Source organism: Stomoxys calcitrans, chromosome 2 (genome assembly GCF_963082655.1).
Source record: "Stomoxys calcitrans chromosome 2, idStoCalc2.1, whole genome shotgun sequence".
Taxonomy (NCBI): Eukaryota; Metazoa; Arthropoda; class Insecta; order Diptera; family Muscidae; genus Stomoxys; species Stomoxys calcitrans.
Genome location: NC_081553.1, coordinates 150029525 through 150054789, shown reverse-complemented (window position 1 = coordinate 150054789; position 25265 = coordinate 150029525). Strand labels below are relative to the sequence as shown.

At 41.3% G+C, this 25265-nt stretch overlaps 1 protein-coding gene across 5 annotated transcripts in view; it reads right to left on the bottom strand.

Moving 5' to 3' along the window:
* LOC106092815 (endothelin-converting enzyme 2) overlaps positions 1–25265 on the bottom strand; it is a 441390-nt gene that overhangs the window by 109779 nt on the left and 306346 nt on the right. For all 5 annotated transcript variants that reach the window (XM_059363956.1, XM_059363952.1, XM_059363953.1 and 2 more), the window contains 2 exons: positions 18527–18783; positions 18413–18468 (listed from right to left, as the gene is read on the bottom strand). In XM_059363956.1, coding sequence (XP_059219939.1) covers positions 18413–18468; positions 18527–18783 — 313 coding nt within the window. The remainder of the gene's footprint in view (positions 1–18412; positions 18469–18526; positions 18784–25265) is intronic.

The window sequence follows — 25265 nt, the reverse complement described above, 5'->3', positions numbered from 1 at the left end:
AAAAAAAAATCAGAAAAACCGATTTTTAAAGAAACAATATCAATGCACAGACCGAATAAAACCAAATTTAATAAAATCGTTAGGAAGTCGTGAGAGAAATCATTGTACAAAATGTTAGCTCAATCGGATGAAATCGGCGTAAATGCACGTTCAGTGTCGGATTGCATATTTTGTGCTATTCATATTTTGCCATCTCTAGTCCTCAGCCGAGTTCCAGTATTAGTTAGATCTTTTGCCTATCCTAGTCTTCTGAATCCTAAAAAAGTCGGTGTCGGGTCCTTGTTTGTTGGCGGTTCTGCGTCAGCTGCCTCTGCACGGCCTGATGTCCCAATATGAGGAGCTATGCCTATCCTAGTATTCCTAATGTTGAAAAAGACAGCCATACTCCCGTAGAACACCGTGGCTTTAGTCGTTTCCCAATCTGTCACGGAGGCTTGATCAATGCCCACCACAAGGAAAGTTCCTTCCTCCTTCTCCTACCTGCGGTAGACCTCCCCACTTTTTCCGACCAAACCCTGGTTTTTGATTTCTTAACAATCTCAACATGCGTTCCGTCAAGGGCGGCGCCTTAACTGTTTCAGCGACCATATTCCCCTTCTGTAATGGCTGTGGCTTGCTTTTGGAATTCATAATCCTCCATGAAGATTCAGGGGCTGTGCACCGCTTGCTTCGCTCCTGTTTCGACACTGCGCTATCGGCAGGACACTGTCTTGAGTCTCCCAGCATTCGTAGAAGTACTTGGAATGTCACGCAATGGGAGTAAATCGAAAAAAAAACTGGTTAAAAAATATTCCGTGTGAGAACGCGTAGCGATATTTCTTTGAAATTTAGAGTGCAAGCGGCCCTTGATTGTCCAGGCGCCTTTTGGCAGGCCCCTAAAGTTGGTCACCTCTGTATTTCGAAAAATTGTTCGGGCTGTCAAATCTTCATTTATGGCCCGATTTTATTTATTTGAGGTGTACTATTTCTTCACCGTTTTTGGAGATATACGTTTTAATTTTTATTTGTTGAAATTTTGGCCGAGATTGGCTTCGTATTTTACAATTTATGAATACATTTGTGGCTCGATTTTTATTTTTATGCGTGGTTTAGATTTGTGACAAAATCTACAACGACTTTGCCGCAAAAAGTGTCCACATTTTTAATTAATTAGTCGTTATTGAAAACACTTGCGTAAATACCTTAATTTTTTCTTTTTTGTTTGTAAGGAGGACATGTTTTAGATGCTTTTTAAATGAAATTTGAACAAGATATGTCAACTTAAACAGGTGTTATATGCACTTCTGAATAGGAAGTTTTTTATTTTAAAAATAGATAAACCCATGTTTGAACCGTTGAGTGGAGCGGACGGATTGTTATTTCACTCCGCAAGAATTTTCCTGTATGTTTGGAAGACACATTTAAGTCCCTCAAGGATAGTTGCGATAGAGGTATCCATTAGGCGGTTGATGATCTGCGTCTGTTTCCAGTGGACCGGTAGATCTAGAGCCCGGGAGTAGGCTTAGAATGGACTCCAAAGACCCAACAGCTGCGGTTGTTGTATCAGGCCGTAGCATGATGTCTGCTACTGAATCCTCGACTAGTGGAGCGGCTGCTCCAGACTCCACTAGAGGACAGACGACTGGTCAGCTGTAATGTAAAAAACCTCATATTTGTTGCAGATGCTATTTTACAATACCTTTCGAGCGCCTTAGAACCAGAGAAGAGGTATGACTTCGGGAGCCTTTGAATTGCTAGCTGCAGTCGGGAGGGGCGTTCGTGTTCTTTTCTAATCAAGCCATGTTCACAATACAATAATTATTGTAGACACCCTATTTATTTCAACTACTAGGATAACAAAAAAAATGTGTGGTAATAATGTAATACCCCTGTCAATATGAAATTTAGTTGACTGGAATGACAGTTATTCGAAATGGGCTAAAAATAAGATACCAAGTGGACTCTATAGTGGTAAAAAGAGTCTCAGCATCCAAGCCCGCGCCATCCTATGTCATGGTGGCTATAATATCACAAGATCCCTTCACTACGATCACACCAAATTTATGTTTTACATACCTTAACAAGAAACGTCTGCAAAAGAAATCCTTATAGATTCATTTCAAGCAATCCAATTTTATTCTTAAACATATTAATTCTATTGGGTTGCCCAAAAAGTAATTGCGGATTTTTCATATAGTCGGGGTTGACAAATTTTTTCACAGCTTGTGACTCTGTAATTCCATTCTTTCTTCTGTCAGTTATCAGCTGTTACTTTTAGCTTGCTATGGAAAAAAAGTGCATTCACTTTCTTTTAAAAAATCCGCAATAACTTTTTGGGCAACCCAATATTAAAATACTCATATTCTAATCAAAAAAAAACTATTCTTTAGAAAAAAATAAATATTTTGCGTAATTTTTCTTAGGCCTTCAAGGGGTTAATCAAAAAATATCTATCTTACTACTCAAATAGACAGATGCGCATCAATCCCTTTTCTATGTACAAACCATCAAAGAAATAGAAAATGTGCGTAAAACGTATTTAGAAAAAAAAAAAACAAAATGTGTTGGAGTCAAATTCCATAAGGGGAACACACATGGAAACAACAACAATGCCCTGTTTGGCTGTATAACACTTTTAAATTTGAAAAAAAAAATATTTGTTGCTCTTGCTCAATTATAACAATCAATGCAAGAAAATATATCAATGAATTTACAAGTCAATGACGACTTACCACCTTATTCCACTCTCGCCATGAAGGCCTCCACTCGATCGTTGGTTGATGGGTCATATTTTGATGAATGACTGTGAGTTATGAATAAAATTAATTTCTTGCAGACAGTGACTAAAATAGGTACTTATCAAGCCTAGTTTACTTCATTATATATAAATTTTTTTGAAATTTTTAAACTTAGAAACGCCTTATGACATTTCTTAAGGAAAAATCCTTAACGACAAACAAAAAATTAAAGAAAGATTTAAATTAAATCAAAGAGAATGGGGAAAAATATGTATGTGAAATGCACCAAAACTTGCTTCGATACGATTCATTTCTGAAACAAAAACAAATAAGCCTAAGTATGCTTATCTGTTTTTGTTTTGTGAAATGAATTCCTTAGATTAAAAGTAATGACGTTTGTTGACACATCAGGGTTGGACCGCCTGGTCTTTGGAAGAAATAAGTTGAGGTGCTGTCTAAGTTATGCTCATGGATGGTAATGGCAACTTCTCAAGTTTTATATGACAATAAATTCTGGGTGACGTTTGGCTTTAGTCTTTCTCAATATTCTGGGGTTTCATTACTTCACACTTTTGTCAAAAAGGCGTTTGGTTGGCATTTGTTGATGGGTAAAATTAAGTGGTGTTCGTGTCCAAATAGTGTCTTATATGTGGCAGGTGCTTGGATGCAGCACAAATTAAGGTTTCGTCACAGACGCCGACAGGCAAATTTTTACAAAATTTTAGGTTTGGTGCATTGGTTGGCCGCAGGCCACTAAGTAACGATGCAGTTAGAAAGAAGTTGGGTATTCTAGACTCCTAGATGGCGGTCTGCGATCGCAGCAGGATCGTTACTAGTTATACTTTGCCACATGAACTTCGACAATCTGGGCTCCTAAAGTTTGATTCAAGAGGACAGGGTCCGGATAAAAATCAGTGCCGTTTCTAACCTGTGGGCAGATCACGACAAAAAAAAAGTTATTAACTTCTATGGTCTTCTTTGTTCAGGAAAAAAAAAACACTGATATACAATATACGGAGTTTAAAATCCACAGACACTTGTGCAGGGAACCTATACAAAAATTCCACTATTATTTTCGCACTTTTCCTAATTTCTTAAGTGGCTCTTACCTTCTTTCTTCAAGAGAAAAACTTAGTTTGCACTTTTCATTTAAATTCTGAATAACTCTTGTTTGTTTCTCTTTCGAGACGAGCTCAATGATCAGAGATGCAAATGGAAAAGGAAAGCTAACGATAGCAACACACACCAACCACTATGGGACACGCTTCGTCTTTGGTTAGAAGACCTTTCAACCATTTTAGGTGTGATGGCTTCAAGGGTCATGCGTTGGTATGTTGCATTTGAATCGTATTGAATTGCGAAAACGCATCTATGATACAATTACTACATTAACCAAGCTCGACAACCCTGCTTATTAGCTGCAATTTTTCCAATTAATTTATTTTTGTGTAATGGCAGACATTCTGTCTGTGGTAAATTACATTCTTCCGTATCACACATGATTTTGATCATCTGTTAGAAGTTGTATTGATGGCTTCGAACGCTAAGACAACACACAAATTCTAACGAATCTTGTGAGGATGAACTCCTGGTGGAATCAGAAGACGAGGCTAACACAACAGTGGTGGAAGTTCTGAATCCTGACTATGGTCCAGTTTCTACAGATAAATCTCAACCATTGTAAGGCCGCTTCGGCGGCACTAAAGGTCCTCCTGATGGCTGGAGGCTTTGACGTGGTTCTTATCCAGGAACCATGGGTGTGTGGAGGAATAAAACGTGGACTAAGAATTCCGGGATTTAAACTTCTCAAGGATACGGGGAATGGGAGACACAGAGCCTGTATTCTTGCAAAGGGTAGTCTAAATATTTTTCTTCTTCCGCCGCTAAGCACAGAAGATTTAGTAGTAGCCAGTTTTGAAATAAACAAGTCTCATTACTGGCTGGCTTCCCTATATATGGCACACGATTCAGTGATGCCGCCTTCAAACCTTAAGCAGCTGGTTGAAGCTGCTTCTGTAGGGAAGAAGAGCCTCATTGTAGGAAGTGATGCTAATGCACATCACCAGATATGGGAAAGTTCGGATGTCAACGAAAGGGATGAGCTGCTTATTGAATATATTATAAGTTGCAATCCGGCGATTTGGGCCCTCGGCTAAACAGAAAAAAGCCGGATTGGGATAAATTTCGGCACAAATTTTGCACCACTATTCCTTCGAGACTAGGAAAGGAAGTGGAAACTACGGAGGATATAGTCGTAGTGATCAAGCGGATCACCAAGGCCCTGAATGACTCGCTTGTGTCAGCATGCCCTAGTGCCAAGCCAAGGGGCAAACAGCGGCCGCCATGGTGGGCCCAAGAGCTGGTTGGTCTAAGGAAGGGCTGCAGAAAACTCTTCAACAGAGCAAAAGCCACAAGAGCACCACACGATTGGGACATCTATAAGGCTGAGCTAAGAAAATAGAATAGAATAGCGAGCTGAGAAAGGCTCAGAACAAATTCTGGGTAGAATTCTGTAGCTCCGTGGAGAATACATCTGAGACCTCTAGGCTAAGGAAGATTCTGTCCTCGAGAACTATTACGGTGGGGAATATTCAGAAGTCAGAGAATGTGTGGACAATGTTTAGTGAGGAAACACTAGAACTATTCGTTGATACACATTCCCGGGAAATTCTCCAACGGACAACGTGGCGCCAGAAGAGATTGTCACTAATATGCATTCATCGGAGGCCATGAGGTAAATTGTCGAATTAAGTCGCCAGGCCCTGATGATGTATCACCGGTTGAATTACAAGCTGTGTCTGATAGACTGGTTCCCTGGCTTAGGGAGATATACTCTGCTTGTATTATAATGTAATATATACCTGTGGGATGGAGGATCATTTTCATTGGGTAAGCAAGAAAACCGCTATCACTCGAAGGCGAAAGACTTTCGTCCTATTAGTCTGTCTTCCTTTATGGTGAAGACTCATGAAAGGTTGATAGAAACATATCATAGGGCAAAGATCCCTGGAGATCGCCTGTCGTGGCAGCAGCATGCATATAGCAAAGGTACAATAAATCCACTGAAAAAGCCCGTCACGAACTAATCGGCTAAATAGAGGGTTCCTCGCCGTCAAGGAATATGCAATGGTAGCATTTCTTGACACTCAAGGTTCTTTCAATAATGTAAAATCGACGTCAATCATGAAGGAGTTGTTGTTTCTAGGCATCAACTCTACCGTAAGTAATGCATTACGGCAGGCTTGGGATCTGTGGATCTAAAAAGATGGGTCAGCAGAGGAACACCTCAAGGAGGTGTACTGTCTCCTCTACTTTGGAATATAGCCATTACCAATATATTATTGTCTCTGGAAGAAAAAAGGCGTAAAAGTGGTCGCGTATGCTGATGAAGTGGCAATTGGGGTTAGGGGAAGAGAGATATACTTCCAGAAGCTCTACGTGCAACAGCAAAGTGGGCTACCAAAAGTGGTCTGGGTATAAATCCGTGCAAGACAGAAGTTTTTCTTTTCAGCAGGAGATACAAGGTGCCTGCAGTGGAACCTGTCTACTAGGTGGACATTTACAGAAAGCGTAAAATACCTGGGTGTTTTGCTGGACAGGAAACTGAATTTAAAATCCAACATTTTGGAAAGGGCAAGAAAGGCCCCTCTAGCCCTATATCTGCAAGAGAGCCATTGGCAAAAATTGGGAATTTAGACCGCGTGTCATGCATTGGATATACACTGCAGTTGTCAGACCGATAATGGTATTTGGTGTTGTGGTCTTGTGGCGCTTAAAAAATCCAACACAAATGCAAATTTTGCCCATGAACATTCCACTAAGGAACAGGGGCAAACTTCTCACATATCAATGAGTGCAGTCCGATTTAAGTTTTAAGCTCAATGATAAGGGACCTCCTTTTTATGGCCGAGTCCGATCCATGATGGCTTGTTTGTCCATCACAGCAGCACTGAGGACGACATCATCTGATGCAGTGAATTTAATGCTACATCTTATGCCTCCGGACATTGTGGTTACCAAAATAACAACAACCGCTGCCGTGAGGTTAAGGGAGCTTTCTCATTGGTCATGTGGCGGCCACGGACATTGGTCATGTGGCGGCTAGTGAATTTAATGATACATCTTATGCCTCCGGACATTGTGGTTACCAAAATAACAACAACCGCTGCCGTGAGGTTAAGGGAGCTTTCTCATTGGTCATGTGGCGGCCACGGACATTGGTCATGTGGCGGCTAGTGAATTTAATGATACATCTTATGCCTCTGGACATTGTGGTTACCCAAATAACAGCAACCACTGCCGTGAGGTTAAGGGAGCTTTCTCATTGGTCATGTGGCGGCCACGGACACTGCGTTATTTTTGATACAATATCCGATGTTCCAGGCAGTGTGGATTACACCCTACCTGAGCCGCTTTTTTATAAAAATTACTGTGCCACTATTCCTGATAGAACCGATTAGAACTACGATATCCCTGGTAACGGAAGTTACATAGACTTCTATATGGATGGTTCCAAACTAAACGACCAGGTGGGCTTAATCTAAAGATTAAGAAGTGGTCATATCGAAGATTTTACCAAACCACTGCAGTGTGTATCAAGCTGAGATCCTTGCAATTAGGGAATTGGTAGAAAGGCTAAGATATAATGTCATTACGACGATAAATATTTTCTCAGACAGCCATTAAACATAGACTTCTAAATTTCAAGAAAATCGGTTCAGCCGTTTCTAAGTCTGTAAGGAACACAGACATACAAACAAACAAACCTACAAGCAAACACAAATTGATTTTAATTTATAAGATGTTAAATTTTCAGTGCATTTACCAGAAGATGAACACAGGCATTGTTCGAAATATTGGAGTTTTTAAAATAAAACAATTTTGAAAAACTTAAACATCGGCTCTTAATTGTTGTTTCATGACCTTGAGCAAAAAAAACCAAAAAGTTAACGTTTGACTAAGAGTTTAACAATATAAGTGCCTTTATCCGAATCCCATATGATCTTTATTGGTCTACTAATTTAAGTTTGGATGTAAGGTGTACTCCATTCTTAAAATACTTCATTTCATTTGGTTGTGCTTTCGGGGGAGAGGTGGTCCCCCAGATACTTGGCCCTGAAAAAATATCAACATCGTGATCTTCTCTCAAATACCACTTATTTAAACCCCATATTCCCATTGGCTTAAGAGGAGTTTACAGGATGAGGCGTCCCCCCAAGTATTTTCTGACTATTGCAATATAAGGCTCAAATAAGAGGGTTTTTAAAGTGGAACACGAATCCGATATATATTTTCAAGGCCAACTCACTGAGTGGCCGCCCATCCCCCAAAACACCCCCTAAGCCGGTAATTTTTGCCGACTATAGAAATATGGGTCTCAAATTAAAGGTATGTGGGAGTAGACCACGTATCTGATATCAACATTAGGGGCCAACTGTCTAGCGGACGTCCCACCACCATAACAACCCCCAAATAGGACATATTTTCTCACCAAGACAATTTGGGTCCTAAAAAGAGTGGAGTTAGCTCCACTAATTTAGGGCCAATACCCCAAACCGGACATATTTGCTGACTTTTGCAATAAGGAGTTTAAATGAGATTAGAAAACGAATTTTGGATACCAAATTTTTATTTTTAGGGTACTATATGAGAACACACATAATTTCGCTTAAATCGCACCACCCATCTCCGAGATCTGGCGTTTCTGAAAATTAGGGTAAGGGGGAGGGTCCGCCCCCCTTCAGATATCCAAAAATGTAGTACCTTATTTTCACCACGGGGTCATTATGCACCATCTGTGAAAATTTCAAGAAAATCGGTTCAGCCGTTTCTCAGTCTATAAGGAACACACAAACATACAAACAAACAAACCTACAAACAAACACAAATTGATTTTTATATATAAGATTACATTTTTAACAAAAACAAATGACTTTCTTATGACGATGTGAAAAGTATACTAAAAGCTTTCTCTCTCTATTGCCAATATTTATTTATTAAATATGTGCACAGTGGTCTGTGTCAGTCTTAAAATTCATTCGTTCGTCAGTGCGGGTATCATTCATGTGAGTCATTTCAAGCATGTATTTTCGCTTTTTATTGTTTTCTTGCGCTAAAATCTTTACATCCTTAAAGCTGTATTCTGTTCAGCTTTTCAGGCGGAATGCTGAAAAACTCCATCTAAAAAAAAATTGTAGTACTCTGTTTATAGTGAGAAAAATGGCAAAAAGAAATTTTAGTGGCAACGCTTGGCATCATTGTCGGCATCATTTTTGTTTTAATGGTTTCAATGACTCGTTTATCATTTTTGTTATTTTATTTATTTGCGAAACAAACAAATAACAAAACCGTAAGTGCAGATAAAAAACGTTTTTGGTATGAAAATAATAACAAAACAGAGATTTTAGAACTAGCGACACAATATTTCATAAGGAAAACGAAAAGAAAATTAGTCATATAATACAATTAAATGAGTTTCCCAACAAAACAATAGATTATGTTAGGTTAGGTTGAAAAGAGGGCGAAGATATTAATCCGTCCCATGCCTCTATGGACATGCACCTAAGCCAGTAATCGGCTTGGTTTGCGCTCTAAAAACTGTAACCTCGAAAAAGAAAATTTTTAAGTTAGGAGTTCCGTGCTACTTACAAAATCTTTAATTAATACCACTCCCCTAAGTTGGTTCATGTCTGGTATTGTGTCTCCACCTAAGTGCCGGTATCTGTAAGCGGCGAAAGCCGGGCAATGACAAAGGAATGCTCCAACGTTTCATCATCTTCCCCACATGCCCTATCACTTGCCGCACCGATTTAACATAAATGAGCTCGTAGTCCTATGTGTCCCGTTATGATACCAATAGCAATACTGACCTCCTCCACGATCTGAATCCCTCAATAGGATTGTCGCATTCTTACCGAAACTTTCGCTGTTCCACAATGTTGCGTGCGCATTCGTCGCCCATTCTCTCTACTCGGACTGCGTCGACCCGAAAGGCTTCGGGTTACCTAGTTTATTGTAGCAATCCTCTGGCCATCACTGTCAAATCATCTGCCCTTTCATTGGCCTTTACTCCGTTATGGCCCGGCACCCAAACGATGCGTATTTTCCCATCCTCAGAGAAGCCGTTAATCTCCTTCTTACAATGCAAGACTGTTCGTGACCTTACCGTCCTGTTGTTATTGCCCTTATGGCAATTTTACTGTCGGTGAAGAAGTTCACATTCGACGTCCTCGCGTTAGCACCACACCACCTCACGCATTCCGTAATCGCCCGAATCTCCGCCTGCAGGGCCGTATTTTGGTCAGGCAGTCTAAAACAGATCTCAGTTCCTGTAGACCCCCAGGTCCACTCTGTCCTCTAGCTTTGATCCATCCGTGTAACATGATCTTCCAGATGGCAATACTACAGTTCCGTCAATCCAAGACTGTGCCGATGGCAGCAGTGACTCGCACTCGACTTCAAGGTTCATCTCAGGTATCCGATCGGAAACCTCTTCCCTTCCTTCCAGGTTTCCTATCGTCGCCTCGATTATACCGCGATGGTATGAGCTGATCCCATCCTCAATCCATTCTTCCATCGCCTTAAGTCTTATAGCCGCATTGGCTGCCTCACACTTAATCTGTATGTCAATGGGTCGGATATCTAGAATAGTATCCAGTGCCCTAGTGGCCGCGGTCCTCATCGCTCCGCCTATGCCAAGACAACATGTTCTCTGAAACTGTTGTATGGCCCTTATGTTGCACTTTTTCTCCATAGTAGTCCACCAAACAGGTGAGGCGTAAGTAAGTAATGGTCTAATCAGGCTCCTTTAGAGCCAGTGGACTATCTTCGGATTTAGGTCTACATAGTGCCCAACATCTGTGAGCCTTCTCAGTACGCTCCTCAATGTGATACTTCCAATTCAGTTTCCTGTCCAAGATCACACCTAACTATTTGACCTTGTCAGATATCGAAATCGTCTGCGTTCATGGTGCGTTAAATTGGCCAACCTGCGTCTTGGTCGTGAACATTTCATATTTCAGTTTTCTTTGGGTTAACATTGAGACCTCTGGGTTTAGACCAGTCATATGCCATATGCAAGACACTTTCGGCCCTTCTGCATAGCTCGTTCGGATCCTTACCCCTTAGAATTATTATAACAATAACACAAAAATTAGGCTAATAAGAAATGTAAAAGAAACAGACACAAACAAGGAAAGGGACAATTCATCGAAAATATTTAAATCATCAACATACATACCTGGATATTCAGAACGCCTTAATCACTCGGACATTTATTACAGGAATAACTTGAGGACAAAGACTAAGATAAAGACCGAAGACAAGTCAAATGTTGTTTACAAAATACAATGCGATGGGGACAAGTCACTCGTACAAAATTAAAAACTAGACTTTCGTCATATAAATCCGATCAAAAAATGGTACACAAGCAAAACGGCACTAGCCTCGCATTGTACTTTAACTGGATACATTCCCAATATTAAGGATGTAAAGATTTTAGCCCAAGAAAACAATAAAATGCGAAGATACATGCTTGAAATGATTCACATTAATGATACACCCACTGACGAATGAATGAATATTAAGACTGACACAGACCACTGGGCACAGATTTAGTAAATAAATATAGGCAATAGAGAGAGAAAGCTTTTAATATACTTTTCATATCGTCACAAGAAAGTCATTTGCAATTGTTAACAATTTAATTATTTTATAAAATAGTTTTCTGTTTGTATTTTTTATGTAAAATATTAAATTTTCAGTGCATTTACCAGAAGATAAACACCGGCGGTGTTCGAAATATTGGAGTTTTCAAAATAAAACAATTTTGAAAAACTTAAACATCGGTTTCAATTATTGTTTCATGATTATGAGCCAAAACAACCAAAAAAGTATAAAATAAAAAGGTCAACTATACACAACAAAACATGACAAATGTCAACCTTAAGGGGAGTTATTTTTTATCTAAAAATTAAAAAAAACGCAAATTTGCTACCCCAAACATTATTTGTTGTCTCCACGTCCAATTTACTAAAAAATTTGGATTTTGAAATCATCTTTTCCTGAAATGGGTATTTTGGTGATAGAGGGTGTGTCAATCGGTAGCAATCTCCTATGGTGAGATGTAAAAACGACGTAGGGGGTATTTTTTATACTGGTGAGAAAAAAATACTTTTTGCTTTGCCAAAAGGTAACTTTCTCACTATATATTGGGTTGCCCAAAAAGTAATTGCTGATTTTTTAAAACAAAGTAAATGCATTTTTAATAAATCTTAGAATGAACTTTAATCAAATATACTTTTTTCTAAAGCAAGTTAAAAGTAACAGCTGATAACTGACAGAAGAAAGAATGCAATTACAGAGTCACAAGCTGTGAAAAAACTTGTCTACGCCGACTATATGATAAATCCGCAATTACTTTTTGGGCAACCCAATAAATATTTGACAGTTCTGCCTGAGCAAAAACATGCCAAGTTATTTTAAATAATCAAAATTTATTGAAAATTACCCATGACTTTCTAAAAAATTGTTTAGTAAACTTGCAATAAGAACAATTAAATACTTTGACATTGTTCAAAGATAAAAGTCTCTTTGGATTAATGATTTTATTGTACCAAGATTATATTAACATGTAAAAGCCGAATGATTGCTGATGCTGACGCCGTCCAAAAAATATTTCACACAGAGGTTGCAAATGTCTCAAATAACAAAATTTTGTTCTGCCAATTTCTTTCAACAGTGTAGCATTTATCATTAATTTTCAAATGGCGATGTGAAAATATGTTTTTAACAAAATCGTTAGTACATCATAAACAAATAAATATGTGCGTCAAAATTAGCTTTGCCTCTGTCAAAAATCTTACTACCCTCTGGGCTACTCAAAAATTATTCACCACACCAAACGTCATATTTTTACAAACCCTACAACTTTGCTATCAATCAGCACACAGCCTCAAGTCCACTTTTGCCTGCAAAGGCTGTGTGTCGAAAGGTAGCACAGTTGTAGGAATAGTAAAAATATGACATTAAGTGTGGTGAATAATTTTTGAGTAGCCCCTGAGCTAGTAAAATTTTTTACAGTACTGCCAATTTTGACGTTTTACTGAGCAAAGTCCCATGACAGTAATTGTATATTCAATTGCATTTTGGAAACCAACTTGCGTGCGGCAAAACTTAGTCGCCTACATTGTGGACAGACGTCACTAAAATTAAACGTCTTATTTGGCATAAAATCAGTACAATTAATGTTTATTATCATTGACAACGGGATTCTAAAAGGTTGTTATTTAACAATAATGGACAAAAGTACAGTTTTGTGTTTGTAGTTTATTGAAATGATGGCGCCGCCGTTTAGTGATTTTCTATAACGGCGTCAACAGTTTGTTTACCTGGCATGAGTTTCATTCATCATTTTCAAAGTACATTCGTTACAGGTAGTGGCAGTTACCCAACAACAGATATTGATAACAACCAAAACTTGATGACATATAGTGCACTTAACGAGAAAAAATTTTACTCAGCTGTTTACGGTACTCTACCTGGTAATTATGTCATGATAGTTTTCATGTAAACAATAGAAGCAAATTTGTATTTAGAATAACATTACTTTAAATGCAACAATAAATAAAATATCTCCATATTGCAACGTTCGCATTTTCAATATAACTGCAAGCAGTAATGGAATATATTTTTGAAAAATATTCATTTCGCAAATAATTATTATTTCCGGGATTTTTCCTCTAATATTATCTGGCGCGCACATGGTCGAAAAATGGCAGAGCAAAATTATTTTTTTTCTCACCAAGGTTAAAACAAGCCCCTACGGCATTTTTACATCTCTCCATAGGCGATTGCTATCATTCGACGTACGCTCAAAATTTAAAATAAATTAGAAAGGTTCGTTTCCCTTTCCTATAACTATTATCAATCTGTATTTTCGTTTTCAGGAGAAAATAGTGTCTTATATTTGTGCGGAAGGGCTTTCTACCTAGGCACTGAAAATGTCTTGTAGCCGTTGTGTGGAGCGGATGTGTTTTTATTTCGCTTCTCAAAGAAGAAAAAATATATATATTCGTATCTCGGAATTGGTACTACTATTACGAAAATATTTTTTGAAATTTTTGGAGTAGGCTAGAAATGGACTCCAAAGACTCGACATCTGCGGTGATGGCGTCAGACGGTAGCATGTTGTCCTCCTCTCCTATAGGTGTGGGTGCCTTGGTACCTGTAGTCAAGAGTAATGCTTCAAGCGCACAACTAGTCGTCAGACTAATTAATGAGGAAGACACGGATAAACCAGAGGGATGTACAGTTCGTCCCCAGCCTTGAAGTAAAGGTGGTGTTTCTGACTCGGATTCCGAAGGCGACTGTGTCAATAGAATAGTCATCGCAGCCGAATCGAGAGATGACGGCAGAAGTGAGCGATGGCTCTGCTGAGCTCATAAGCAGATAGAGAAAGCGATCCGGTGCACGACGAAGGAGACAGAGGAGTATGTACCGGCAGCGTAATCGGGCGAAACTGCAGGATGCTGGAAGGGATAGAACTGACATTCAAATCACTTCTACGGAGAGAGTGGCAAGGAAGCAGTCATCAATATCGGCTGAGCATCCGGTAGGATCTGATTAACGATCGGAATTGCGAACATGTGTGGAACTCTGTAGAAGGTTCACCCATACAAATGATGAGCTGCGAGTATAGAGAGGACATCTTTACGCTGCGTTTTGCATCTACGGAATATATTGATACAGTCAAACAGCTCGTCAGATGTATCCACGCTTCCTGGGATGGCGCAAAGCTCGACCTGGTGAGAAAGATCCCCCAGGCGGTGGTCATCATCAACGGACGGGACAATACATTTGCAACGGAACGCATGTTCGGAGTCTTGGGCAAGCAAAACCAAGGTTGGTCGCAGAGAAGTGGGAGGTCTTCCACAGGGAGGAGAAGGAGGAAGGAACTCTCTTTGTGGTTGGCATCGAGTTTGGCTCAGACTAAAGGCATGGCGCACTACGGGAGCAAAGCTGTCTTTTTCAAGTTGGGGAGACTAGGATAGGCAGAAATTCTCATTTTGAGACATCAGGCCATGCATTGACAGGTGACTCAACACCGCCCAACGAACAGAGGGCTGACAAGGAGACAATCATGGCCTTTCTTAATATTGGAAAGACTAGGTTAAGCAAAGATCCTACTACCTGACGACGGACCCATCACCGGTTTAAAGATTCTGAATACTAGGATAGGTAAAGATCCTAATATTGAGAGATTAGGCAGAGCAGCGACAGGAGTCTCAATGCAACCAAACGAACAGGGCAAAGAACCTAGAACGATGACATCTGGCAGTGCAGTGACAGGAAAGTCAATGCAGTCATAGGAACAGGGAGCAGACGATGAGGTTATCACCTATTCCCAATATGCCCATTTACTGCAGCACAAATAATTGAGGTAATCCAGATAAACCTCCAGCGGAGCGAGACAGCTACACACGCTCTGATTGAGAATATCAGCAAGGGCCAGATCCATATTGCCTTAATTCAGGAGCCATGGACGACCTTGACAAAGTTTGTGGACTGAACCATATAAACTACCAATTATTCTATGCTAACACTGGTACTCGGCCGAGAAATTGCGTTATTTGTCATGACAACTTGAATTATATATTTTCCCCAGAGTTGTCAACGTCGGATCCAACAGTGGTGAGACAGTGGAACATACATGGCATCACTTTATCTGCCTTTCGACTCTCCGACATCGCTCCTATGTTGGAGCTGCAAGGGCTGGTGAGGTAAGCAAAACAGACAGGAAATGGGTACTTATAGGCTGCGATGCGATTTCTTACCACAATTCGTGGGGTAGTATCAACACTAATAAGCGGGGTCATGCCCTGGCAGAATTCTTGAATACTAACGACCTAATAACACTTAATATTGGTAACACGGCTACCTTTGTTAATAGGATTAGGGAGGAGGTATAAGATGTGACGATATGTTCAGAAAAACTAATCGATGAGGTTCAGGATTAAAGGGTCTCCATGGAACACTCTTTCTCTGAACATCGCTACATTAGGTTTAGAAAAGCACGGCCAGCGCCGAATCCGATAAGCTTCCGATATTAGTTGAAAACCAATTGGACAAAATTAGGAAGACTACTCAGAAGAAGCCTTGGACAAGATAATTTAGATTGTCCAAGCATAGAAGACATTGACAAAAATTTCAACAGGATTTCGACTGCACTGGTGGGGTCCTTCAAAGATAGTTGTTCTCTTCGGGAAAGGAAATAGGCCAAAGAAAAAGCCTGGACGACCGGGAAGATTCGCAATATTGGGAAAGAGGTCCGCAGATTTTGAACAGAGTACGCCGTAAAAAAGCGGAAGTTTATTGGGATGCGTATTACACACGTCTCAAGAACTACAATATGAGGTCGATAACGTTTATGACGCCGCCAATATAAAAAGTTTTTCTCAAAAACCCATGTCCAAACTGAAATTTTAGTAGACGACATGGGATAGAGAGCAGAGACAACGGAGAACATGTTGAGGTGTTTGATGAAACCCCGTTTTCCACAGGATAAGACGGGATTCACGGAGACACCGGAACCTTGGAGTAATGACGCTGGTCGAAGGTTTGTAATTACAGAATTAATGGTGAAGGAATCCTTAGGGAGCTTCGAACCATTTAAGTCACCCGGACCTGATGGAATATTTCCGGCGTTACTACAGAAAGAGGCAGACTATTTGGCGCCTCATCCGGCCAATATTTTCACAGCGTGTCTAAGACTTGCATATACCCCGAAAGCCTGAGAGAAGGCGAAGGTGGTGTTAATACCCAAGCCTAGCATTGCAGTTATGTGACACCAAGGCCTACAGACCCATAAGCCTTACTTCCTTTCTACTCAACGTATTGTGAACACCATGATAAAGAGTAGGACATCCAGCGAACTGATCAAATACAAACATCATGCCTATGTCAAGGGAAGGTCGGTGAAGACTGCCCTGCACGAGGTTATGCATAAAATAGAAGAATCCTTCGCGAAAACGCACATCCTGGCGGTATGCATTACCATCGAGTTAGCATTGAACAATGTCAGACCGACACTCTGATCCAACACTTGGAGAAGTACCGGGTGGACCTGTCCTTAGAGACTGGATAAACCATATGCTAAGGAATAGGTGGATAAATTGTGTGTCCCATGGCATAAATATGATGGAGAAAGTGTCACAAGGCACGCCACAGGGGGGCATTTTATCGCCACTCCTATGGGTGACCACCATAAATGACCTATTACGGATGCTAACTAAGGAGGGATTTGAACCAGTCTGCTACGCAGACAATACATCTTAGGGGTAAGGATCCGAACCAGCTGTGCAGAAGGACCGAAATGGTATTGCATATGGGGAAGCCGAAGCTGGGCCAATTTGACGCACCACGTTTCCTCAATAAGACGCTATCGATATCTGACAAGGTCAAATACTTCGGTGTGATTTTGGAATGGAAACTGAATTGGAAGTGTCACATTCAGGAGCGTACTGAGAAGGCTCACAGATGTTGGGCACTATGTAGACGGGCCGTAGGCTCGAAATGGGGCCTGAATCCGAGGATAGTACACTGGCTCTGCAGGAGCGTGATAAGACCAATACTTACTTACGCCTCAGTAGTATAATGGACTGCTATTTAGATAAAGTGGTTCAGAGAACATGTTCTCTTGGCATTAGCGGAGCGATGATCGTAATTTTTATATTACATCGTAGCTATTCCACCACATCCATAATTGCAAAGAACTCTGTTTGATACACACTGCAGTGGTCGGGTAACCTTCTGGATATGACCAGTTCTAGTTCTTCGGAGTACATCCTAAAGTCCTCCTGGTCGTCTGGTTTGGAACCATATATATAGAAGTCTTTATAAGATGACAATACTACTAAATACTAAATTTGCATGAACATTCCATTAAGGAACAGGGGATACTTCTCTCATACCAATGAATGCAGTTCGCATAAAGTTTAAGTTAAATGATAAGGGCCTCCGCATAGCGACACCACTTGTTAGAAAAGTTTCAACATGGCAGGATACTTTACAAATGTAGCCAGCATTAGTAAGGGGATAGCCACCGCTGAAAATTTTGTTGATGCTCAAGCCGGGATTTCAACCCAGGCGTTCGGCGTCATAGGCGGACATTCTAATCTCTGCGCCTAGGTGACCTCCTACTATGGTGAGATGACAATACACTTTCTCATTTTCAAATGAGGTAGCCTACGAGTTCCAAACTTCCTCTTCCCGTTTTTATGGATTTGGTCGTGACCATTCAATCCCATTCTAGTCCACCACATCCATAAAAAAATCTCTTTGGAAAATCTAAACCTCGTCTTTTGGACTAGTTCAACCAATGTAAGTATTTCCAATGAATGCAGTTATTGCGCATGTTTGTTTTGTAAATTTATTATTTAGCGGGAACTTTGTTCCAATTTTCCACCCATTCCAGGAGGTCTCTTCTAATAGAAACTAAGTTCAACCAAAGCTTCACATTTTCTTTTTCTAGATGGAATACCAACAACATATTGAGTTTGCCCATTGGGCTTAGTTATTTTGCACTATTATATCTATTTTTCGTACAAAAATTTTGAAATATCGCTATCATTACATATTAAGATCATGAGCTGTGAGATAGTGTTATGTTTTCAAATGATTTTCACACAAGTACTTACCTATTGAATGGCTCAATGTATCGTAAAATATTCTCGCGACTGTCGGATATGCCCACCTGGAATAAGTTATTGATTTTATTGTATTGAACAGTTTTACAATGTTTGTATACCTACGCCTCATGTGACTCTGCGTTTAGTTTTATTTCTTCAGGTGCAACACTCGTGCGTTTGTATATATTTAATACATTTGCAAACCAGTTGTCCGAAGTTATATCCATTATTTCCAAACTTTTGCTTATAATACTAGCATTTGAAAACCCACTCCATGGCACAGCTTGTATTTTCAAAGCAGATAATTTCACCAATGCCGCGCCTTTGAGTGATGGAGCTCTCTTGAGATGGGATTTAAGAGATTTAAACATAACGTCAATCTGCAAATAAACGTAAAAATATGTAAGCCTTAAGTTGTGCACTAGTAATACCCACCCTCCAAATTCGTGTTAATAGTGCTAGGCCATCCCCAAAATAATTTAAACTTTTCAACAAAGTTTGCTACTCCTCTGAAATGCCAATTTAAATTTTGGTTGTCTGGTCAATGTTTTGAGAAAACCACAGACAGTAAATGAGTACTAGATAAACCAGAGACTCTTTTTATAAGGCACCAAGTACAAAGATTAGAAATAAACGAAGAAAATTAAGAGAGGAGAGAATTTCAACAGATCTTCAGATGAACAATGAATCCGGTTTAGCTAGTTTTCAATCGATTGTGGACACCTTTTTGTTTTTAAACTTGAAATTATTTTTACAAAACACTTTTTAACGTTCTGGTTAGCTTTTTTGGTAAATAACTTGTGTTTTTCTACATTTTGTTGTTGTTTTTTATGTTTCCCCAATTCCCTTTTCTACTCTCTTTGGTGACTCTTAAGAATCCCTGCACGGGATAGCTTTGAGCACCACACAGGCTGGCACTTTGAGGTCTGACCTGTGTGGTGCTCATCGCTGCCCCGAAAAGCTTAGCTGCGAGCTACCGTCCACAGGTAGCGGATAGTGGAATGCTCCATACGGAGTAGCTGCAACGGCAGTCGCGGACAATCAGCAGTCTCAGTGAGAAGTCGGGCGGCACCGGCTCCTGCATAAATACTGAGTGCCTATGATGCTCGATATGGCAAGGCGAATTATTGGCGCCTTTAAATAACCAATGACCAATATGTTCCCACGGCGATCGGTCTTTTGGACCGGAACGAGCATGCTCACTTACAGGAGCTTGACAAGGACCGCAACTTCCACATGAGAATGTGGTGAACCGTTGTTTAAACCGTTGAGTGAAGAACACGTTTTGTTATTTCACTCCGCAAGAATTTTCCTGTAACTCGTGATAGGTCTTTTTTTGGGAAGAAAAATTTAAGTCACTTAAGGATGAGCTGCGTCTGTTTCCAGTAGAGCGGCAGATTTAGAGCCCGGGAGTAGACGTAGAATGGGCTCCAAAGACCCAACAGCTGCGGTGGTGGTATCAGCCTGTAGCATTTTGTCTGGTACTGATCCCTCTAAGACATTCTAAGCCTCTCACTAACAGGGAGGGGGAGTACCTAAATTAAGCTCGGGAATTCGCTGCACAGGCTACCCCAAAGACTACACGTCTTGATTCGGCAACAGCACCGCAGTCAGCCAAAAGGCTGCGGTCACCTGGAGGGCATCCCATGCCTAAAAGAACTAGGGCAAACAACTGTAAGATGTGTCCAAGAACCTTTGCTAATGTCGCTAGGGACAGTTTGGTGATGACAGTTGTTGACAAGGAAAAAGAACAGAACTGCATACCTAGGAATAATTAAATTGGGATAATCAATGGACTATCATCAGTATACTCCGATGTTCTTGCGGAATTTCCTGGGTCTCGTCTAGTTTGTGAAAATGCAGGCTGGTATCGGGGCCGATACAGGCTAACTGCTTTTGGGGATCAACGCTCAATTGAAATGTATCGTTGTACGCTAAAGATGATTGACAAGATCTGTCCAGGTGCAGCACTAGATTTAGTCAAGAAGGAAGATATTCCAAGGATTCCCTCAGATCTCCTGAATGATACTTGGAAGACTAACGGAATGTAATCCCAATCTTTCAACCACCGATTGGTAGATTGGACGAGGCTGATGGTGACCGGAGACATGCTGTATTCATACCAAGCTGCGGCTGTCTCGCAGACCTTAACAAGTCTGAAGGGGTTGTGCCCTACGGATTCAACAAGTTGAAACTGAAGGTCTATAGAAGCGGTGGGGTTGGGGAATCAGGAGACGACTCAGCAGTTATTGCTGAACACTTCCCAGAGGAACAATCGACCACATCGCTAAGTCTGGCGGATTATAGGAGACTGAAAATCCCCCTGGCACAATCGAGACAAGAGGGGATGGCATTGAAACGGGACTCGACAATCCCTGTGTGGATGGGTAACAAAGTTGGACTGTGCGTCAGCGGCAGTTAGTGAAGCATCAAAAGAGAAATCGTCCACACCGCAAGAGTGGTTCCACAGCCTTCTCACCTGCCTCTGGATGCGTACGTAAGCTCATCATCACAAATTCTAACGATGAACTCCTGGTGGAATCAGAAGACGAAGCTTACACAACAGTGGTGGAAGTTCAGAACCCTGACTATGGTCCGGTTTCTACAGATAAATATCCACCATTGTAAGGCCTCTTCGGCAGCACTAAAGATCCTCCTGATGGCAGGGGGATTTAACGTGGTTCTTATCCAGGAACCACCGGTGTATGAAGGAATGGTTCGTAGACTAAGAATTCCGGGATTTAAACGTCTCAAAGGTACGGGAATGGGAGACACAGAGCATGTGTCTAAATGTGTTTCTTCTTCCGTCGCTAAGCACTGAAGATTTAGTGGTAGTCGGCTGCATAGAGGGTACTCTCGCTGCCAAGGCAACACTTCTTGACATTGCAATTGGTTTCAATGATGTAAAACCGACGTCAATCATAAAGGAGTTGGAGTTTCTAGGCATCAACTCTACCGTAAGATAGTTTATTAATAACTTACCTACTAAAAGGTGCATTACGGCAGGCTTGGGATCTGTGGATCTTAAACGATGGGTCAGCAGAGGAACATCTCAAGGAGGTGTACTATCTCCTCTACTTTGGAATATAGCAATTAACAATTTATTATTGTCTCTGGTAGAAAAAAGTGGTCGTATATGCTGACGACGGGGCAATTGCGGTTAGAGGAAAGTTTCCCAGCAATCTAAGAGATATATTTCAGAAGCTCCATGTGCAGCAGAGAAGTGGGCTACCAAAAGTGGTTTGGGTATGAATCTGTGTATGACGGAAATAGTTCTTTTCAGCAGGACATACAAGTTGCCTACAATGGAAAATAACTGGGTGTTTTGCTGGACAGGAAAATTAACTTCAAATCCAAAATTTTGGAAAGGGCAAGAAAGGCCACTCTTGCCCTATACACCAGCCAGAGAGCCATTGACAAAAGTTAGGGATTTAGACCGTGTGTCATGCATTGGTTATATACTGCTATTGTCAGACCTATAATTTTATTCGGTATTGTAGTCTGGTGGACAGCGCTTGAAACGTCCATCTGATGCACTGCCGTGAGGTTAAGGGAGCTTTCTCATTGGTCATGTGGCGGCTACGGACACTGTGATATCCATGATACAATATCCGATGTTCCAGGCAGTGTGGATTACACCCTACCTGAGCCGCTTTTTGATAAAAATTACTGTAAAACTACTCCTGCTAGAACCATTTGGAACTACGATATCCCTGGTAACAAAAGTTACGTAGACTTTTATACGGATGGTTGCCATCTAAACGACCAGGTGGTCTTTGGGGTGTACTCTAAAAATCTAGAACTGGTCATATCGTATAGGTTGCCACTGCAATGTGTATCAACCGGAGAAATGTCTTCTCAGACAGCCAGACAGCCATTAAATTCCTGGAGAACGTATTCCTGAACACAAAAAACGCCCTCGACTGTCCCAGATCTCTCAACGAGATGGCTGAACAGTTCAAAATTCACTTATTCTGGGTGTCGGGCCACAGAGATATCCCAGAGAATTGTAAATCGTACGAGCTTGCGGGACTAGAAACTACAAATTCGAGGGATACTGGAATCTGTTGGTATGCCTCTAGCGAAATGTAAGCTAAGTTTTCAGGACCAGGCCCGAAGGACAACGAATGATACATGGTCATAAAGAGGGGGCTGTGAGCATTCCAAAACTATGTGGCCTAGTCTAGACTTGAAGAGGTCTACCGCTTTACTGTCATTGGCTAGAACAGACGTCTCAGTCACTGTGTCCGTCATGACAGGTCACTGTCTAATTGGGAAAAAATGCTGACAGACTGAAGGTTGCCAGCAGGAACTTTTGCAGAAGCTGTGAGGACATCCGGGAAGATGTCACAGTTGTGGTTCCCAACTTTCGCCATTTTATCTATCTGCTCGGTTGAACAAGGCGTTTTGGGAGTTGAAACCATCCATTTCGTCTAACCTCCATTTACTGCAGGCCCATTTTCATTGACTTTCTTTCGATTCTTCCAAAGGCTGCAGTTACTACTTCCGGTGACAACCCTATGATGTCGATGTCGTCGGCATAGGCGAGTAGCATGTGTTCTCTTGTGATTAGTGTGCCATATCTCTTCACATCTACATCTCGAATAAAATTCTCCAGCAGGATATTAAAGAGATCACACTATAGGCTGTTCCCTTGTCTGAAACCTCGTTTGGTAATAAATGGTTCGGGGAGATTCTTTTCTATTCTCACTGAGGAACGCGTATCAGCAAGTGGCATCCAGCTGAGTTTTATTAATTTTGCAGAGATACTAAACTCAAACATGGCTTGAAATACGTTTGAAGTCGTTTGTAGTCAACAAATAGATGGTAGGTGTTGATTTGTCCTTCTCGAGTCTTTTCCAGGATTTGGCGCAGTGTGAATATCTAGTCCAGGGTTGATTAACCAGTTCTAAAGCCGCATTGATAGAGCCCAATTATCTCACTGACTTTAGGTTTTATTCTTTCACACAGTATGCTCGAGAGTATCTTGCATGCGATGGGGAGGAGACTTATTTCACTGTAGTTTCCGCCTAGTCTCATTTCTTGTGTACGGGACATGATGAGGTTCCAATCATCGGGTATGCGTTCTATTAGCCAGATAGCGCAGATAAGCTGATGCATACGCCTTATCAGCGTGTCGCCTCCTTCTTAAATAGTTCAGAGGGTAACCCGTCGGCTCCTGCTGCCTTGTTGTTCTTTAGTCGGGTCACTGCTACTTGGACCTTATTCTGACTAGGAGCTAAACATTCTACACCATCATCAGGGATTGGTTCTGCGATATCCTCCTCGCGGCCAACGTCGGACACTAGCAGGGTAAAATGTTCTTTCCATATCCTCAGCATGTTATCTGTGTCAGTTACCAGATGTCCTTCTTTGTCTCTGTAGGAGGATGTGCCTGCACCAAAGCCATCGGTTTGATGTTTACTTCTTTGGTAGAATTTCCGGACTTCATTCTGACTCCTGTACATCTCAATTCGCTCACACTCACGTCTTTCCATTTCCTTTTTCTTTCCGCGGAATAAACGTTTCTCCTCTCTCCTTTTCTCCCGTTGCTACTGATTGCAGGGTTGCTCTATATGCCGCATTCTTGGCTTCAGTAGCATCTCGACACTCTTGGTCGTACCATGGGTTTCTTGGAAGAGGCTTCCGGTACCCAAGTACGGATTACGCGGCATTTTCCATGGAGTGGGCAATAGTTTGCCACTGCGCCATTATATCATCGGAACAAGGAGTGCTTTCATCAAGCAGTTGGGTCAGTCGAGTGGAGTATGCCCCTGCCGTTTGTTTGCAGCTTTTCAATGTCCAGCTTCCGTGCAGTGTCGGATCGTACTTTCCTCGCCATGCTCAAATGGGTGCGAACTTTTGCTGCAGCAAGGTAGTGATCCGAATCTATATACGCTCCACGGATCGATCGTACATCTAACACGCTGGATAAATGCCTTCCATCTATCACAACGAGATCAATTTGGTTCCTCGTGTTTTGATGGGATGACAGCCATGTGGCTTTGTTAATATTTTTATGTTGAAATCTGGTGCTACTATACTACATTGCTGGACGTTATCTCGTGGAGGCTTAACTTTCCGACTGTTGGATCAAAAATGTCTTCCTTCCCCATCTTAAAATCTCCCAGAACGATTTTAATATCATTTGCGGGGCAGCGGTCATATTCTCTCTCTAGGCGCTCGTAGAAAATATCGTTGGTCTGCTCGTCTTTGTCTTCCGTCGCGGCATGGGCACAAATAAGACTGATGTTGAAGAATTTGGCTTTTATGCGGATTGTGGCTAGCCTCTCCTCTTTAGTCATCGACTAACCACAAATTCACAACCAATTTCATGCCTCGTGTTATGGCAGCTATAGTGTAGTTCGTCACCGTTTGGTGTTGTAGTGACGCCATTCCCAGTCCATCGCACTTCCTGTAAGGCGGTAATATCTTCCTTGTACTTCTCTAACACATCCGCCAGTGGGTATACTGCACCTTCTCTATAAAGAGTGCGGACATTCTAAGTGCAGATCCGCAAATCATGGTCCTTTTGTCGTTTGCGTGGGTCATCAACGTTTTTACAATTCCTTCGTTTCTTATAGTAGTTCTCATAGTTTTCCGGGCGGGTTACTGGCCCAGCGCCCCAACGCATGGGTTTTGTGGGATTGCACATGTATCCCTCGTTGTGGCGTGCCGCTTGCTCCAAGATCCGACGCCCACCTCCAGTCGCACCTAACCTGGGAACAGACGTTGATGTTGGACATTGGCTATTTGAAGGCGCCAATAACTCGCCTTGTCATCTCGAGTATCATTGGTACTCAGTATTTAATTAAGAGCCAGTGCCACCGGTCTCCTCACTTAGACTCTCCTCTCGAAAATC